Here is an 18,091-nt window from a genome sequence, read left to right on the forward strand (position 1 = left end):
ACCTTGCCCAAGCAGGGGTCTTCCAGTGGACCCCCCACTATCCACGCCGCTCCTCAGCTGGGCTACCCCTACGATCCCAAACAGAATCTGATCACACTGCCCTTCTGCTTGGCAGGGCTGCCCTGCTGGTGGTGAATAGGGAGGAGCCACAATCCTGAGCCTGGTCTGCCAGAGCCCAGCCCTGCCACCCCCCAGCTCGGTGGGCACCGCACTCCTCACCAACTGGGCCGTGGCCCCCTGGCCCCCTCTCATTTCCTGGGAAGAGCCACAGTCCCCTTTGTTGACTCCTGCCCACCTCTCAGGGAGGGCTCCAGGGTGGGTCCTCAGGGACACTCCCCATGCCTTACCCCGCCCACAGGGTCCTGTCCTTCAGCTTGACAGCATCAGCCACTGTGTCATGGTGCACCACAGGCTTGCACGGTGATGGTGGCTGCGCTGTGGGAGTGAAACTCCAAGAGAGCAGGCCTTGTCTGCTTCCCTCGCCAGGTGCTTCCCTCGCCAGGTGCTTCCAGCGCCCCGCACCCTGCCTGGCATACTGCTCCTCGGTTAATGTTTGCGGAGGGAAGGGAGGGAGAGAGGGAGAAAGGAGGAAAAGGAAACCGGGTATTCCTCTGTCTGTGTCTACCTTCATCTCTCCATTTCACCTTTCTCTCTTAAAAACAAAACAAAACAGTAAGTTGCTTTTCTGGCTCTGTGACTAGGTTAGTGTTCTCAACTGGAACCAGAAAGTGTCCTTCCCCTAATCTAAATGAGCTAAAAACTCACAGCCTCAGCCTGAAACCTACCAGCACTTCAAAGGAAAAGTCTCAGACTCCAAGACAAACGTTAAAAATTTTTTTAATTAGGTCTGATCAGGAACTAGTAATCCTGATACAGTTTTGGGAGAATGGAAATGACAAAATTGAAAATGACCCACAATGTATCTTAGGGCTATTACAGATATAATTTATATGTTAATTATTCATTCAACAAATATGAGAGGGCCTACCCTGTGCCAGCTACCAATCAGAATAAAGCAGAACCTTTCAAACATTTCCCCCTGCACCTCAACGGCGTTTTCCACCGGGCTTGGTGGACACAGATCGGGGCTCAGATCAGGTTTTGTGAAGCAGCACCTCACGTGACTGCATGAGCTGCCTTGATATTTTCTAGTCTGTCTTTTCCACTCAGGACCAACTGCATGAGTTGCATGGCCCGCTACTCAATCACTGCCCTTCACTGGGAAACCCTGAGTGAGACACAGGCCCTTCCGTGAGAAAAGCGGCTCTGTCCCGTTCTCTGTGGTCACAGGGCCGTGGCGGAGTCCAGCGCGGTGCCAGCCTCGGGCAGCGCTGGGTTGTAGGGTGGGTGCCTTCAGGGCCCGAGTGTGGCCCAGTTAGCAGGCCGGGTAGACAGGAGGTACTGCCCTGGCCACTGTGGCTCACTTGGTTGGACCATCGACCCATACACCAAAGGATTGTGGGTTCAGTCCCTGGTCAGGGCATGTACCTCGGATGTGGGTAGGGGAGGCAACGGATCGCTGTTTCTGTCGAATTAACGTTCTCTCTCTCTCTCTCTCTCTCTCTCTCTGTCTCTGGGTCTCAGCAATGAAAAAATGTCTTTGGGTAAGGAAAAAAATTAATAAGTTTTAAAAAACTAAAAAGAAGGTAGGCACCATTCTGCCTGCCTTCTTGTTAGAACAACTCAACTTCAGAAGTAGCTGTTGACATTAGTTACTTCTATTTCAGCAAAGTAGCCCAATAGGGTGACCGTTCTTAACCCCGGCCTGCCGGGCCTCAGGAAGCCGTGTGTAACCTGCTGTGTGTGAGTGCGGGAGGCCGGGGGCACCGGGGGGGGGGGTGCGGGGCGGGGGGGTCTCTTCTTGTTCTCACCCCAGGGCTCTCCATGGGCAATGGGTGGCAGCCCACTGCTCCATTTACCGTGAATCACGACTTCCTCACTGTGCCCTGCTCTTAGGAGCCGTCTGTAAATCCCTCCAGACCGGCCCGTGGAAGCTCTAGCCATGAACCTGCCACAAAGGGGACAGCCGAGTTCCCAGGCCGTGACCTGCGTGAGGCAGTGAGCTGTGCGTGCGGGGCCCAAGGTCGGTTTCAGGCTTTGCCGTCACCATCTTGAAATTCTCAGTCCCCTTTCAGTCAGATGCCCTGCAGTCTCATTGTGCGGTGGGCCCCAGGCCCGACCACGAGGCGGGACCTTCGGCCTGATCTTCTGAGCGCCTTTGTCCCGAGAAGCGATGGAGGTCCACTGACCGGACTGTCCCGACCTCAGCCGAGGGCCTGCACCTTTCACAGGAGCCACGGCGCAAACACGAAAGCAGCGCACTGCGTGCGTTCAGCCCGGCCCGGCGCGGGAGCTCCTGGCCGCCGGGAGCCGCCACGCACCTCTGGGCCAAACCCGGGTCTATCAGAGGACCGGCTCTTCTCAGTTTTGTAATACAGAGTTTCTACTGCTCACGCCTGCCAGTATTTCGTAGTGCTGTGTAGGGTAGATGCAACTGATGTCAACTCTTGAAAAGTTTCATTGAGCCGTAGAGTCACAGGCTTTGAGTTGGCAAGAGCCTCTTAGAGCAGGGCCAACGGCCGCGACCCAGCGACCTGCCCAGGTTACCTGCTGAGTTGACAAAAGACCAGGACGCACCGTCGGGTCCCCTGGTTTAACAACCCAGGGTCCTCTCAACAGTGGGCCGCCATGCTGTTGTCTCACAACCGCACACCTCCACGCACACGGGCCGCTCACCTGGGGACCGGTTAGAATAGCCAGTCCGCGTGTGCTGGCGGGCGTGACCCTGTGTGCGGTGGGGGGCGGCGGGCCGTTGTGGAAAGCAGAACGGGACGAGGGTACAGGTCTGTGCGCTCCGGACGAAGGAGACGAGGGGAGAGCTGGGCGGCAGGAGTCTCCCGGCTCCCGAGGAGCTCAGCTTGGAAACGAGCTAGCTGGGCAGACGGGTCGAGGCTGCCGCAAGGGGAGCGTGCGCTGCCCAGGGGACGCAGGCGGAGGCCTCACGGGCTCTTGCTTGCTTTGCAGCCCCTCGGGCAGCAGTGGGGACAGGCTGGGGATGCCCCGGGAGCTCTTCGAGCGGCTCGTGGAGGAGGTGACAAGGGACATGCGCACTGCAGCGGCCTCCCCGCCAGCGGCCAGAGGCGCAGAAAAGAGGGCGGGAGTGCGGGTGACAGCCCTGTGACCGCCCGGGGTGGGGGTTGGGAGGGAAGGGCAAGAGACGAGTGTGTTCTGTACTGTGAGCCCCTGGAAGTGTGGGTGTGCTGCTGGCTAAGGGCGGGGGCCGGGTTTGTGAGGTGGGGAGAGTATAGGGAGTGTCCTGAACGGAGCTTTGGACCCTCTGGATGGGAGGTGACTGTAGCACAGTCACATAGGACTGTCTCACAGGCGGTTGGAAAGACAGCACGAACTCACCCGATGACGATGTCCTCAGTGAGAAGCGTCGAGGCTCAAGGACGGAGCCTGGGATCAGTGACTTCCAAGTGCACCCTCAGATGGGGCCCTTGTGCCAAGTGGGTACAAGGGAGCTGCCAGACCGAGGGGGGCATCCCCAAGGCGAGACAAGTCTTTCCCACGTGTTGCAGAGGGCAGGCCCCCCAAACCAGAAGAGTCCCTGGAAGGCACCACCCAAGTGGCAGGGCTGGCGTGGCAGCGCTCGGTTCTTGTCCCCGCTCCACCAAGACACTGTGCCTGGACCCGAGGGCACCCATGGTGGCGCTGCTCCAGGAGAGACAGGCGGGGTCCTCAGGCCTGCCGGGCGCCGAGACCAGCAGAGACCTGGCACAGGGGGCAGTGACGGGGGGCGGTTAAGAGTTCAGGTTACCACCTGGTCCCCGTGCCAACTCCTTCATCTGTAAATCCCTCGTCTGGGAAATGGGCATAATGGCATCTACCTCCCCAGGTGTGATGGGAATTGAATGACTCAGTTCATGGGAAGTACTAGGTTGGCCAAAAAGTCTGTTACGTTTTCTTCCAATCAATGGCTCTAGTAGTGAGCGCTTAGTTGCCTTTAACTTCACTGGAAACAATTGTCCTAGATTGTCTTGTGACAGCTGTCATATCAGCATGCATTTAAAATAATTATCAAAATGGGTGAATTTTCCTGCAGCCATTTTAATATGGAAGATGGAAAAAGATACACAGTGTTTTCAGGTTATTATGCTTTATTACTTCAAGAAAGGTAAAAATGCAGTCGAAATGCAGTGTCTGGAGAAGGTGCTGTGACTGATCAAATGTGCCAAATAAAGTGGTTTGCAAAGTTTCTTGGCACTATTGACATTTTAGCCAAATAATTCTCCACTGTGGGGCTGTCTGATGCACTGGAAGATGTTCAGCAGCACCCCTGGCCTCTGCCCACGAGAAGCCAAGAGTGGGAGACAGCCGACATTCTCAGAATTTCCAAATCATTCAAGTTATTGGTGAAAATGCAAAATGTGTCTTTTATTTTACAGAAAAAAAAATGTAGTGGACTTTTTGGCCAACCCAGCGCTTAGCGCAATGCCCGGCATGTGACCAGGACTCAGAAAAGGGGGGAGAGAACGAGAGCGGGAGGGCACTGAGCACGTGAGGTTGCTTTCCAGGGAACCGACCAGCCATGGGCCATGGTCGCCGGCTGTTCTAACTTAGACTTCGCTGAAAGTCTTAGCACAGCATGAATTATTCAGTGTCTAAGAGTGCGGTCCTCTGATACATCAGCCAGTTAAATATTTAAATGTTCCTATTACCTGAATTTATGAATTATGTAGGAACTGTAAAAGCCAGGTAACCATAGGGACCACTCTATCTCAATAGTCATCATTCCAAGAGAACAAAAGGCAAAAGTTTTTCTCATCTTGGAGGTAAAATGTCCTAGCTTTATCTGAGGATTTTCTGTCTTGTGTAGGCGGGCCTGTGTGGCTATGACCTTCCTCCCAGGACTGCCTGCCTGCGCCGGGCCCCGCAGGGTTTGGGTGGTTGTGTGTTCATCTCCATCTGTGTGATTGTTTCCAGATGCTTTTTGCCTTCTTTCTTGAACTCATTGTTAACCCCACTCATGATCTAATAGCACGTTATTGAGTCTCCGTGTCTTTGAAAGTTTTTGTGTTTTTTCCTGGAGGTCGGTTTCTAGTGTTAGGCCGTTGTGATCTGAGAAGATGCTTGATATGATTTCAATTTTTCTTGAATTTGTTGAGGCTTGTTTTGTGTCCGACCTCATGGTCTGTGTTTGAAAGTGACCCATGTGCATTTGAAAATAATGCATATGTTGCTTCTTTGGGGTAAAATGTTCTGTAAATATCAACTAAATCTATTTCATCTCTAGTGCCATTCAATGCCGCAATATCCCTGTTGATTCTTTGCTGGAAGATCTGTCCACTGTCGACAGCGGGTGTTAAACTCCCCCACGATGACTGCATTGCCATCAAGCTCTTCCTTAAAGTCCTCCGAGATTTTCCTCAAATGTCCTAGGTTCCACGAGAAGTCCTTTTCCACTTCATACATTTAAAATCACTTAACTGAATTGAAATGGAATTATCACTCAAATGAGAAGTTTTACATCTCACCTGCATGCTCACATGCCTCTGAAGGCCCTCTTGGAGACAGAAGTTGGAGCATTTTCCCTCCTCCTGAACAAGCGGAGGCGCACAGTCTTCCCAGAGCCCACGAGGGCACGGGAAATTTGGAATTTTCAGCCACCCGTGCTCAACCCACAGGCCGTGATTTTACCCATCTCTGGACCCCACTCCTGAGGGCCTAGATCAGAGCCCCACTTCCGGGAGAGTTCAAGTTCTTGACATCTTTGAACTCGATATTCAAATATGACATTTGTGAGTTCTTTTCCCCTAACATTTCAGTGTTTCTTTCTGTCCTGTCCAGGTTTAGTACTTCTCCATTTCTCCTTCTTTTTATGGGCTCTCTTTCATATTCCATCTCTCCCAGAAATTAAATCTTCCTTTAATCCAGTGCTCGACGTGTCGCTCAGCGTGGTGCCCGCCCACCCTGGGGGCACCTCGCTGTCTCCCTGGACGTCCCCCCGCTGGAAAGTGTAGGGCTGTCGTCAAGAATGAATGAAATAATGACGCAACGGGCACTCAGTGAAGGGCAGTTTTAATGATCATTAATAATACTGTTTTGATTCATCTTTCAAGTTTTAGGTCAACGAAATAGGACCATAACTCCTCTTCCTAGACCACGTTTCCCTGGCCACTTTCACGGGACCGCCTTCGCCACGTAGAATCGGAGGGCAGCTGACTTGTCAAAAGGGCCCTCCCTCCCCACGTGCTTTCCCCCCTTAGCCTCCGGGTCCCCCTGTGGCGTCCTGTCCTGCGGTGGCGCTGCTGTTCGTAAACCCGCCTCTGCCGGCCCACTGTTGGCAGCGCAGGGAGGGCGGAGGCCACTTCTTTCTTCGAGCCCCACAACTCACCCTGACAGCTGTCCGCTCAGCTCTTCTGGCCTCGAGTCGCCGTTTGCCGACCCTCAGCGGCCTCTGAGCAGAGACCCCACTGACCCCGCTGACTGCTGGGTTGGCTTGCGGAAGCCTCATCGTTACTGTCATTTCCCAGCGTCTGTCTCTGCCTGGCAGCCAGGGACAGGGATCGCTCGGGAACCTAAGGCAATGAAAGGTGTGCTCCCTTCTCTCGGGGCGTATCGGTGGAGTGTCTGCTACGTGCCAGACACACACTCACGCGCCAGGGCTACTAGGGTGACGAGAAATGATTTCTCACCCCCAGGACTCACGTGGGGAAGGAGGGGAGAATCCACAACCTACCGCAGGGCAGCGAGATGCTAACTGAGGTGCGGTCAGGGCCCCCCCCCGCCCCCCAGCTAACTAACTTAGGTCTCACAGGATTAGAGAACCTTCTGGGTGTATCAGCTCCCCGGCTCCCCGCCCCAGGCTCGGTTCCAGTGCGGCCTCTTTCAGGGAGCAGCTCCTAAGAATTCTCCGGCGATGCTGGAGCATAAGACCCCCCTCCTGGCAGGATCCCGCCTTCAGAATCAAGGGATGTGGCAACAGCTTCAAAGTGCTTTTCCAAAGATCCTCCCGTCACACATGGCCGGCCCCGCCCCGCCCGCCAGCACAGGGCGGCCGCCCTTCCACGTGTCCACACAGAAATACGCAAACCGACCTCTAATAATAGAGGTTTGAAACGTCTCAGATGTTGTGGTTGCACGCAGCTCGTGGCCAGCTGTTGGGTTCCCCTCTCCTCCTCCAGATGTCGTCCCTTCCAGCCAATGGGTGCCTCTTCACTCAGATCCCCAGGAGCCACGTCCGTGTCAGCCTGCGCGCAGCTGCTCTGCGCTTCCTCCCTGGAAACCGAGCAACACAAATACCACCGGCCTCCCGTTCAGACCGCCCCCAGGCAGCGCCTGGGCCTGCCCCGCGCCTCAGAACGAGGGTGAATGCATTTAGAGCAGAGGTGTGGGGGGCCGGGGAGCCACCCCTCACACCGTTTTATCCTTGCCCCATAAAGGGAGACCATCGTGTGTGGTGAGGGGCAGCCTGGTTTAACCCTAGATTAGGTTTCCCTGTGTTGGGAGTTCCGGCCTGGGGTCTGCGGAATACCCGTATCTTGGAGTCTGAAAATACAGTGTCCTCACCAAAGAAGATAAGGAACTCCTTGAAGCCGTGGAACGTTGTGTCGTCCTTTTTCCTCTTAGTAGTCCTAGCGCTTGGCGCGGCTGGGCACCTGGCGAATGTGAAAGGCACGTGGCATGTAGTGGTCAAGGGTTCTGGAGGCGGTGGAGCTGGGCCCTGTCCCGACCTTACTGCCCGTCGCCTTTGTAACATTGGACAATGCACTTACTCCCGTGGGTCCTTTTGGTGGCATGAGGGATTCTTCAGTCATCTGACAGGTATTTGGTAAAGGCTTATGGTAAAGTTGGCAGATAAAAGCAAATAACTAAGATGAGTTTCGATAACAGTGGGGGTCCCTGGTGGGACTTGCTCATGGATCGGACGTGAGGGTGAGGGAAAGAACGGGTCAAGGATGGTGCCCGGGCTTCTGGGCTGAACAGCAGGGAGACGGGAAGTGGGAGGAAGAACGCCTTTGGGGACAGACAGCAGGAAGTTCTCCCCGGTGTCAGGTTTGAGAGGTCAGTTGGCTCAGCACGGGGCTGTTACTGAAGACGGCACGCGGCCATCTCAGTGCCTCTGTGTAGAGTCGGCATTTGATCTGGGGGCCAAGAGATTGCCCAGGGAGAGAGCGAGTCCCTGGAGACATGAGGAGGCCCAGCCTGAGCCCTGGGTGCAGCCGCCGCCAGAACTCAGGCAGAGGGGCCACTGAGGAAGAGGGGGAGGGGGGGTGCCGGGTCGGGAGCCAGAGGGCGTGAGGCCGCCGTCAGTCCGTGAGGCCTGGACTCGGACGTGTCCTCGTGCCCCAGAGAGGCCGGCGGAGGCTTCTGTTCCCACCGAGTTTCCAACACAAAAAGGAGGGCATGAGACACCTTAATGAAAAGAATTTCTCCATGAGCCTCCGTTTTTAGTGGGGTGTTCATCAGCCACGAAAAAGGTTTTCATAAGACAAGCTTCCAAGTGGAAACTGCTCTCAGCGCAGGCTGCCAGAGGGCCAGGTGTTCACACCCACACCTGGGACACTGCCACGCCCTAGTGCCCCCCGGCCCAGCCCCCTGAGGGCGTCTCCTGCGCATCACCTGTCGCTCTCACTCCTGTGTTGCTCTGCCGCCCGCAGGAACGCACAGTCACAGCGGCGTAGCTAACAGTGAGCTTCCTAAGCTGAAAATACAGCGACTGCCTGCCCCGCAGAAATGCTTCGCAGTGCGCTGCCAAGACCGGGGCCCACGTGGGGCTCCACAGCGACATGCAGGCCCCCCGAGCCCTGGGGCCTTCTCTGCAGCTGGCGATCCTAGAGAGGGGGCTGCCCCCCCGCCCCCATCCCCGCCCCCGCCGGGGTCTGGAGACCAGACTGCACAGCTGGGCCCGAGGCTCTGCCCTCCACGTGCTCTGTGCTCCACGTCCCGCCCCCACTTCCCACGCGCCGTGCAGAGAAGAAAAGAGGTCTCTCAACACAACAGCCTCACGGCCTTAGGGACATCTGGCTGGCTCAGATTTTTTTTCTCTCTTTGCACCCCTTCGTGTAGACCTCGCCACTGCACGGCCCGTGTGGGTCGCTGACGTGGGGCAATGACCTTGTTGTACCCAGGGGTTCACCTTCCAGCGGCACGTGTGAACGTGCAGGTCACACGGGTACACCCATCGGAGTTACTTTCCTTTGAGCGTCGGCGTCTCATGGGCCACCGGGGTGTCGCCAGGACAGGGAGCTCGGGGATTTCTCTTGGGGTCCTCTGCGCGGGCTGGCTGCTGCTCGTCGATGTCCCTTACGCACTGTAGTGACTCCTACAGTTCCTAAGCCTCCACTGTCTCCAGGTGTCCTGCTGCCCTTTTCAAGACGTGAGCGTGCACTTGACCTAAAACCTGAGCTGAGTGATTTATGACAGCTGACCAGAAAGCAATGAAGGTGACTGCCTTGCACAGCTACGTCATGTGTTGCCGACACAGTTGCACCTCACCTAGCCCTCTCTGTGTGTTTTAAAGCGCGTCCGGGTAGAAAAAATGTGACAGCTGGGCAGAGGCTAAGCTTGGAGCCCAAGTGAAACGCTAAGTCGTGTGTCTCGCCCCCGCCCCACTCCCCACGCAGGCGGCCCGAGGTGAGGGGTGTTGAAGCGTCATACCGCATCCACCTGGCAGTTCCTCTCAAAGGGAGGAACGGGTCATAACCGCGCTCAGGGGACATTCCCAAGGCGAGAAGACATGGTGTGCACTCAGGGTGCCGAGGCGTCGCAGTGCAGGAAAGCGCAAAGCCAGCGCTCTGTCGGTTACCAAGCGCTGGAGGCAGCCTCTCTGTGGGAAGGTGGGATCGACCCAGGCAAAGCCTGGCCTCCAGGTCTGGTTCCTCTGCTTCCGAGGTGTGTGGCCCCCCCCAACCCCGTGCCGGCTGCCTTCTCTCCGAGCTCGGTCTGCGCGCCCGCAAAACAGGGTGGCGGCACCGTGTTCCCCATAGGAATGCTTCAAGGCCAAATGTATTCGTGTACGGGACTTCTCTCGACAAACTCTCAAGTGTCCTGTAGGTCTTTTTAAAACATCTTCCCAGACGTTACTGTATCTAACTCCACAAGAATCCCATAGAATCTCCTTGTTTTACGGGTGAGGGGGCTGAGGGTTGTGGGCTGAGTGGCCTGGTCACCTCGCACTTGAAGATCGAGGTTCCCTTTAAAAACAATACCGACGCCCCTACAACTGTTGAAAGAGTGGAGACGTTTCTTCAGGAACAGTAGTGATTGGGATGGGAGACCAGGGGTCGTTCCTCGGTCCCGTCCCCGGCCCCTTGGGACCTCACTCCATGTCACTTGCCCCGAGAAGCGGTCGCTTACTACTACATGTGCACCCACGAGAGGTGGCGAGGCTGCCCCGCCCGGCCCTGCACTCAGCGTCAGAGGAGTTGGTACCATCTTAAGGAAACACTGTTCTGTGAACCAAAGAGGTGTCTGTGTTTTGTTTCTGTTTTTGTCTTTTTTACAAAAGGGTAAAATCTTTACTTTGCTAATTGCAATGAGAATAAATGTATACTCTTTGTTTTTCGGAACAGCCAAGTTCTACTGAAAGAATCATTATGTTCCTGAAATGTCTTAACGTGAAGCCTTGCTCTGAGTGGCTAATTTGTAAATACGTAGTATGATATATGATATCATTTGTTATATTATTGGAGCATGGGGTGGTGGGGGAGGGGCTCTGGCATGTTTTTAAAAAAGCACTTTATTAATTGATTTCCTTGTTTTCTTTTCTGCCTCTCATTTCAGAACGATTTGATCACCACTGTCCCTGGGTAGGCAACTGTGTGGGGAAAAGAAACTACAGATTTTTTTATATGTTTATTTTATCTCTGTCTTTTCTGACAGTCTTTATATTTGCATTCGTTATCACCCACGTCATCCTTCGTAAGTATGCTGGCGGAACCAGATTGCGTATGTAACCGTTTGCCTAACTTTGGTTTTCTGACTTAATTTTGATTTAACGCTTTGGTCATTCCGGGCTTTCTCTTTCTGCTCCTCCCCCTCCTCCTGGCCCCCCCTCCTCACTTCCGGCATTCCCCCCCGTTTCAGCTCTGCCTTCCTCTACCCCTGGGCACTGCCCCCACCTGCCAGCCCCACCCCCATCCTCCCCGGAGCAGCTGCCCGGCTCACACCTGGGACAGGCTCTCTTCACTCCCAAGACTTTGTCCTGGACACACTTGTCCCTGTTCCAACCTCAGCAACTTCACTTTCTCTTCTGCTGAGGGGTCCCCTGGGAAAATCATCCCCACGCTTCGCACGCTGGGGGATCAGCCAGAGCACGGAGTCTTTCATGTTTTTACTGGGGTGTCTACTCAGGCAGATCAGTCACCTCCCCAGAAACAGGGGTCTGGGGATAAAGACTGGGTTTCCTTGCACACACTCTACGCATCACAGGTACACGTTTGATAAGGTGCTCACTTACCTGGTAGGACATTGGTAAGCCGCCCCTGGCATATAAAGGAAGCAACTTGATTAAAAATGAGATTTGGGTATAAATGACTTTATACATATATATATATAGATAGATATAGATAGATAGATAGATAGATCTACCTAAGCAAATGGCATTGTTTATTCCGCAGTCTGCAGGTCATAACTTTGAACTTCGTTCGTCTCTAGGTCATTCACTTTCCTACAATAGGCAGTGATGAGAAGGAAGTTGATTGGCTTTGAGCTATCAATTTAAGCCTCTAAACTTCCATTACAAGGGCCATTAGCAACAGTCAAGTCCAATGGAGCCTCCTGGCCACATTCCTGAAATGCAGCCACCCATTAGCAAGTACAGAGCCTCTTTCTGGAATGTTCCAGAAAGTATCTGAGTACATGCCTCCCCTTCTTCCTAAGCAGCAGCGCTGAAACCACAAAGGGGGTGTGGGCTAAGGCTGAGGTTGGAAACCTTTCCCTCCCCCTCTCTTTCCACGGAGTTTGTATGGGGCCCTGGGGAAGTCGGTGGTCAGGAAAGTTTCACGTTCGTTCTTTTAAATAGTCGTCAAGTTTGGACATTAAATGAAGAGTCCCAGACTTTCACAGGCATTTTAAATCCTGGTTCCCGTTTTTTTCTACTGAAATCCTTTCATCCGAATGTGACACAAATTTGAAACCGGTGCTCGCGAGCCGTTCCCGGGCAGGGTTGCAGGGGCAGAGTCGGCAGTCGCCAGAGAAGGTGCCCAGGGCACTGGGGTGGGGGACGTGGCCCTGCAGGGGCACCTTTCCTGCCGGCTTTCAGAGTCAGGAATAGCCAGAGTCGCCAGGGTCCTTGCTGCGTGCCAGCGGACAAAAGAACCGAGAGAAGTGGCCGTGCGCTCTGGAAGAAGGAAGCACCAAGCACCGGTGCTCCGGCACATTATCCGTGACGCCACAAACCGGAGTTTACACATTACGTCTTTACATCATCTTTAGAAACTTCCAACTGCCCTGCTGTATACACGATCTCATTGTGTCTGTGGCCTTGCCCCTGCACTCTGGACACCAGCGGCCCACTGTCACCTGCTCGGCCGCACACGTAAACTCTGGAAACGCACACACACACAGAGCGAAGCCCGCCACCTGACAGCTCATTTTCATCTCCACCGAAGCTCCGCCCAGCCGGGCTCCAGAAAGCGGGGCCCTGCCGTGGTCTGTGCTTGTGCGTGGTCGATCCATCTTCAGCACAAAAAGCATTTGGAACCCCTCTGCCTGCAAGTGACCCGAACATTCTGGATGAAAGCAAAGCAAGTCAAGGTTTTCCTCTCCTCTTGCTCTGCACCCCAACACCCCCACCCCACCCCCATTTGGTGCAACCTGAGATGCTTTCAGGAGGGGCAAGGGGTTTTACATGGTCCCCCATAACCCCCCTAAGACGGCCGCTGGGGGACTGTCACCTGAGTTCTCCCCGCCAGGTACCAGGCTCTGGGAGCAGGGAGAGTGGGGTGAGGATTCGGTTACCCCAAGGTTCCTGAGCTCACTCTGCCTCAGGCCGTGTTAGCTCAGAGATCTGCCGCAGCCCCTGCGGAGTTTGCCCTACTGAACTAGCAGCGGTGAGGAGAACGCCTCAACTTTCCTATTAGTTCTCCCACACACTGGCACCCTAACACACGGCACATCCCTGTGCCTCAGTGGGCACGGGGTGGCGGGGAGTGGAACGCACAGAGGAAGGATGGGGAGCCGACCCACTGGCAGCCGTCCCGGAGCTAAACAGAGTTGCCGGTTACACAGAGGGTCTAGGACACCGCCTCTAACTCCCACGCGGCAGCCACAGCAGCAGCACAAAGTGCCACAGTCCAATTCTATCCGTTTCCCTTGTCCATCTCACGGCTGCCTGGGGGCCAAGCCGTGTCCCCACACGCATGGCTCCGTGCCGTGCAGCAGGGACCCGGCCTCACCACCCCAGGGTGGGGCGTCACCAGTTCCTCCTACGGGCTTCTATCCCTAAAAACCGTAGTGCCAGCACATAAACCAAAACTCAAGTCCTGACCGAAACGTTTTCCGGCACAGGCCGTCCACACCGAAACGTTTTCACCTGAAGGGAGTCGGTCATAAACCGCGCTCCGCACGTCTGCTCGCGCCGAGCGCAGAGGAGGACGTCTTTCACGCACAGCCTGGCGTCCAGGACAGCCGGGGTCGGGAGTTAACAGACTCGGGGAAAACAGTCTTTCCTAAAAGAAGAGAGAAAGATTGCATGCAGTATTCTGTTTTCCTGTGCAAACGAGGCGAACAAAGGAGTCATCAGAACTGTAATTTATGGGAAAGCGTGCAGGCATCCATCTGCTTTTTTGTCGTTGAAAAAAAACTAGCCTGCAGATGTTGGGTCTAGTTACGCATCTGCCGTCTTCTCGTGGAACGACTTCGGTGGGGTCTCAGCCTCGAGCCCGGGCGCTGGGCCCGTGGCCCGCAGAAAAAACATGTAATTACTTAACTGATCTTGAGACGCCTGTTACTTTCGTGTAGACGAGAGAGCTTTCGGCGTGAAGGCTGCTTTACGGGAGGCGAACGCGCGGACACTAAACTCCGGTCTTACTCCCGCAGGCTCACAGCAGACGGGCTTCCTGAACGCGCTGAAGGACAGTCCCGCGAGATATCCTTTCTGGCGGCTGCGCCGGCGGTTCCCGAGGCCGGCGGTGTGCCACGTGGTGGCCTGACCTTCCACTCAGCTCCCTCCCCACCCGGAGCCCTGGCCTGTCTTCTCGGAAATCGTACTGGGGTTCGCTCCGTGACGCGCCCGGAGGACCCCTTGGCGGTCACTTGGGCGAGGAGTGGCGTCTGAGCGCTCGCTCAGCGCGGCGACTCGTCCAGCCCCGTTCCAGTGGGAGGGCCCCTGCGCTAGCAAACCGAGTGCGACTTCCTGCCCACCCCCAGACGCTCGCCCATCGGTGCTAGACCAGGTTGGTTCAGGCTGCAGCCTGCAGCTCACTTCCTGTGGATCAGTGGGTGGTCCCTGCAGGATACTTAAGGAGGCCCGTGGGCGTCCTTTTCTTGGTAGGCAGCCGGGAGGTGGGGATCCCCTGAGCCTGGGAGGGGATTCTGTCTGGGGGTCAGGGTGGCGTTGCTCTGGGCAGGACAGATACTCCGTATTTATTTTTAGAAGCAGAACACCTTTCCACAGGCCTGAGTGGACGAAGATGGTCCATCTCAAGTCATTCGGTTAATCCTGTCCTCTCCTACAGTGTACATGGGCATATACTACAGTATTTTGAACTTCTCAAAAGAAAAAGGTTCACCCATTAAGGTTATGCGTGGGCTCCCACTCCCTCCCTTGTCCACCCACTGTGTACACTCACTGGTGTCGTATCAGTCAGCTGGCGCCCCCTGACCAGCTCCCGCTGGGACCCAGCTCTCTTTCTTCTTCACGTAACCAGGCAGACTGGACTTGAACTTCTCGTTATTCCCGGGAGTCATTGTCTTGTGGTAGAGAATCCTAAAAGAATGTAGAGCTTCACTGAGATGTGCATGTCACATGCATGCATTCCAGTGGACAGGCCAAGGCAGTGACCTCTCGCTGGTCAGAAAGGCTGACCTGAAGCCTGGGGATTTCAGCCACCTGATTCCCGGGGGCCTTTGGGCTCCCACTGCTCCACGTGGCTCTTGCCAGGCACCCTCGGACGCAGCCCCACCCCCAGCTGGAGCAGAGGAGCTGCATCTGGCTGGGCTGTTGCAGGTGTTTGCATTGTCCGCCACAGACCCCCAGCTCACAGATCGTACCAGCTCACGATCCGGGCACGAGTCCTAAGGGAAGGCGGTAGGGGCGGCAAGTCCTAGCCCGGGGTAACAGCTTCTGATGCCTGCTCCATCAGAGCTAATTACGAGAGCCGACTCCTTTCTTTCCACCCTTTTGTGTCTGTGTCCTGACTGGCCGTAGTCAGCCACTCTGCACTCGGCAGTGCTGTGCTGACGACACCAACTGCTTGGAGTTCCCGTGACCACGCTCAGAGCCACAGCATTGCTTCCACGCCGGGCGGGAGCGATTTCTGGGAGGCTTCCTTCTGTGGCGGTTTATGCGACGGGCAGGCTCCACCAGCACCTTCTTTAGGAGCACGTGTGTCTGCTGGTTCTCCAGGTTTGGCTGTGCTCGTGATCTGTACGGTCAGGGGCACTGCGTTCCCCCGAAGGAAGTGGACAGATGTTGCTGACGGAAAGAAAGGAAGGGCGGCAGTGTGTCCGACTGAAGTGGCCTGCTGACTCTGCTGCAGAAACTGTCTACCTGGACGAGGCAGACACGCTCTCAGTGGGTCCAGAGCAAACTTGAGCTCATTTCCCTCGGCATGTCGTTCTCAGGTAGAGGAAACGGTTTCCCTATGGCCCGGTGTTTGAAAACTTGGCCACTGTCTTTCCAGCGTTGCCGTATCTCGCCGCTGCCCCTCCACCAACAGCCTGATGTTTCCCCGCTTCGGGCTGCGGCGACCTAAGCGTGGCCTCCACGTTCCAGAGCTTGGTGGCCACGACCTGCTCCGAGTGGGTGACGGGCGCCCTGCGGCATCCCGGCACAGCTCGGGTGCAGGAAGGACCTTGGCGCCTCCAGGCCACGGCCTCTGCCATGTCTGCTCTGCATGTGCCCAGCCGTCGTAGCAAGAAGCGTCCCATTGCTGCTGTAGCAAAAAGCCACAGTTTGGAGGCCTAAAGCAACAGAAATGTATTAGCACACAGCTCTGCAGGTCAACATCCAGTAGGCCCGGCTTCCGATTTCTTAAAGGCAGAGTTTAAGTCTTAAGTGTCACAAAGACTCAGAAAATGCACTAGTTGGGGGGCAGGGGGCAGAGTGGAGTCCAGAAGGAAGATGCACATCCCACAGGGAAGCCAGGGAAGGCGCTGGCAGGTGGCCTCCCTGCCTGGGGCTTGGGAAGATGGGGGCGTTCCAACAGGGGTGGAGGGGCGAGGCACTAGGCAGGCAGGCCCCTGTCCTGAGCGAGGCCCCGGTCGTTTCGGACCGTCATCTGAGAGACACAGACAGTCTGACAGGCATCGTTCTGTTTGTATGGAACCTGGTAGAACGCTTGGCGTTGGCCGAGGGCCCGCCGAAAAAAAGGACACCGTTAGGACACTGCCTGGCAGAACGTTAACAAAGGCCGCTCAGGCCCTCCCCAAGTCTCGGCCTTTGGGGCCCGTCCAGGAAACTGATATCTGTTGATCCTCGGAGAACAGGTAGGATGGGCGTCCTGGGTTCTCTCGACAGCTGCAGGTTAAACGACCCCAGTTTACCCAGCACAGCGTTGCCAGAACCAGAGGCCCCTCTTCCCACCCAGGGAGCTGAGGCTTCCTGCTGCCCCTCCCCCGGCTGATGGAGGGAGTTTCATGAAGAATAAGTGTCACTTGCGTCTCATAAGATCACAAAGTGAGGGAAGAGGTTGTTGGGTTTTTAGAATCATCCAAGTAATGCAAGAGCGTATTCTCACCATAAAAAATGTCAAATAGGTGAGATGCAAAGGGAGCATAGCTCCTCCCCTCTGTAGGAATCCTCGTCGGTTTCCGTGGCTCCTTCCAAGTGCTCTCCCTTGTAAGAGTGTGAATTCCTGTGTGTGCATTCCGACACGTGGACCGATACGCGGTGGCGGCGTGGGGGAGGGGCTGCTGGTGCCTGGAAGGGGCCGTGCTCTCTGCATCGTCCTACAGCTTGATTTTTAGATATTTCCATGTCCACGTGTACATTGACTTCATTTTCTTCAAGTTCTTTCTCTGTAATTCCAGAGTACAGTTGAACCATAGTGTATTCTATTGTTAGACATTCGGATGTTTTAATTCTTTTACTGCTCAAGAAATAAGGTGGAGGATTTCCTTCTCTGTATTCCTCTGTGCTTAAGGGAGGGTCAGCATGTCTCTAGGACACACATGGAGACGTGGGCCCGCTGAGCCTGAAGTTAAGCGTATTCTACGTGCTGACTGACGTGCCGCGTGGCCCCCGAAAGAGAGCACCGACTCACCCTCCCATCCCCTCCGTTCTCACCCGCACTGCTTGTTTCCAGCGCCACCGTTTCTGCCAGTGTGATGGGCTGAGAAAAATTCACTGCTTTAGTTTCCATTTTCTGGATGAAAATCGCCTTGTACCTCTTTGCATGTTTATTGACCTTCTTCCTCCCGCCAGAGTGGGCCGGGGCTGCCCTCTGTCTGTACTTTAACTGGGCTGTTTGCTCTTCTGCTAACACATTCTGTGTGCACTCTTAGTAAGAACCCTCTTAAGTGTCCTCTGCCAGTAGTCTCTGCCGGTTGGTCACTTCCCTGAGCGCACAGAAGTGTTTCATTTATCAACAAAAGTCAATCTATAAATCTTGTGCCACAAAGCTCGTATCCCACGCTTTGTGCCTTATATCCCCACCCCAAAATTATGGAAATAATTCCTTCATTGTCCTCTAGAACCTTCGTATTTTGCTTCTTAAGTTTGGCACAGTCGTTTCTCCGCAGTACAATTTTGTGTGTGCGGTGTGAGCTACAGTTTTAATGCAATTCTTCTCAACTGTTTAGTGAAGGGTCTCTCAATACGGCTTGTTATTCCAGCCTAACGGTTCTCCAGTATTTTCGTCTCAGAACTCCTCCACCTTCTTAAAGAGTATTGAGGACCCCAGAGAGCTTTAGTTGTATAGAG

The 18,091-nt window shown here is 55.0% G+C and overlaps 1 protein-coding gene across 4 annotated transcripts in view; it reads left to right on the forward strand.

Moving 5' to 3' along the window:
- The window catches only part of ZDHHC14 (zinc finger DHHC-type palmitoyltransferase 14), a 213,432-nt gene that overhangs the window by 169,684 nt on the left and 25,657 nt on the right, over positions 1 to 18,091 (forward strand). For all 4 annotated transcript variants that reach the window (XM_045843155.1, XM_045843153.1, XM_045843156.1 and 1 more), the window contains 2 exons: positions 10,789 to 10,926; positions 14,047 to 14,095. In XM_045843155.1, coding sequence (XP_045699111.1) covers positions 10,789 to 10,926; positions 14,047 to 14,095 — 187 coding nt within the window. The remainder of the gene's footprint in view (positions 1 to 10,788; positions 10,927 to 14,046; positions 14,096 to 18,091) is intronic.

The sequence above is a fragment of the Phyllostomus hastatus genome, unplaced genomic scaffold, assembly GCF_019186645.2.
Source record: "Phyllostomus hastatus isolate PE091 unplaced genomic scaffold, TTU_PhHast_1.1 phas_contig_40, whole genome shotgun sequence".
NCBI classification, from domain to species: Eukaryota; Metazoa; Chordata; class Mammalia; order Chiroptera; family Phyllostomidae; genus Phyllostomus; species Phyllostomus hastatus.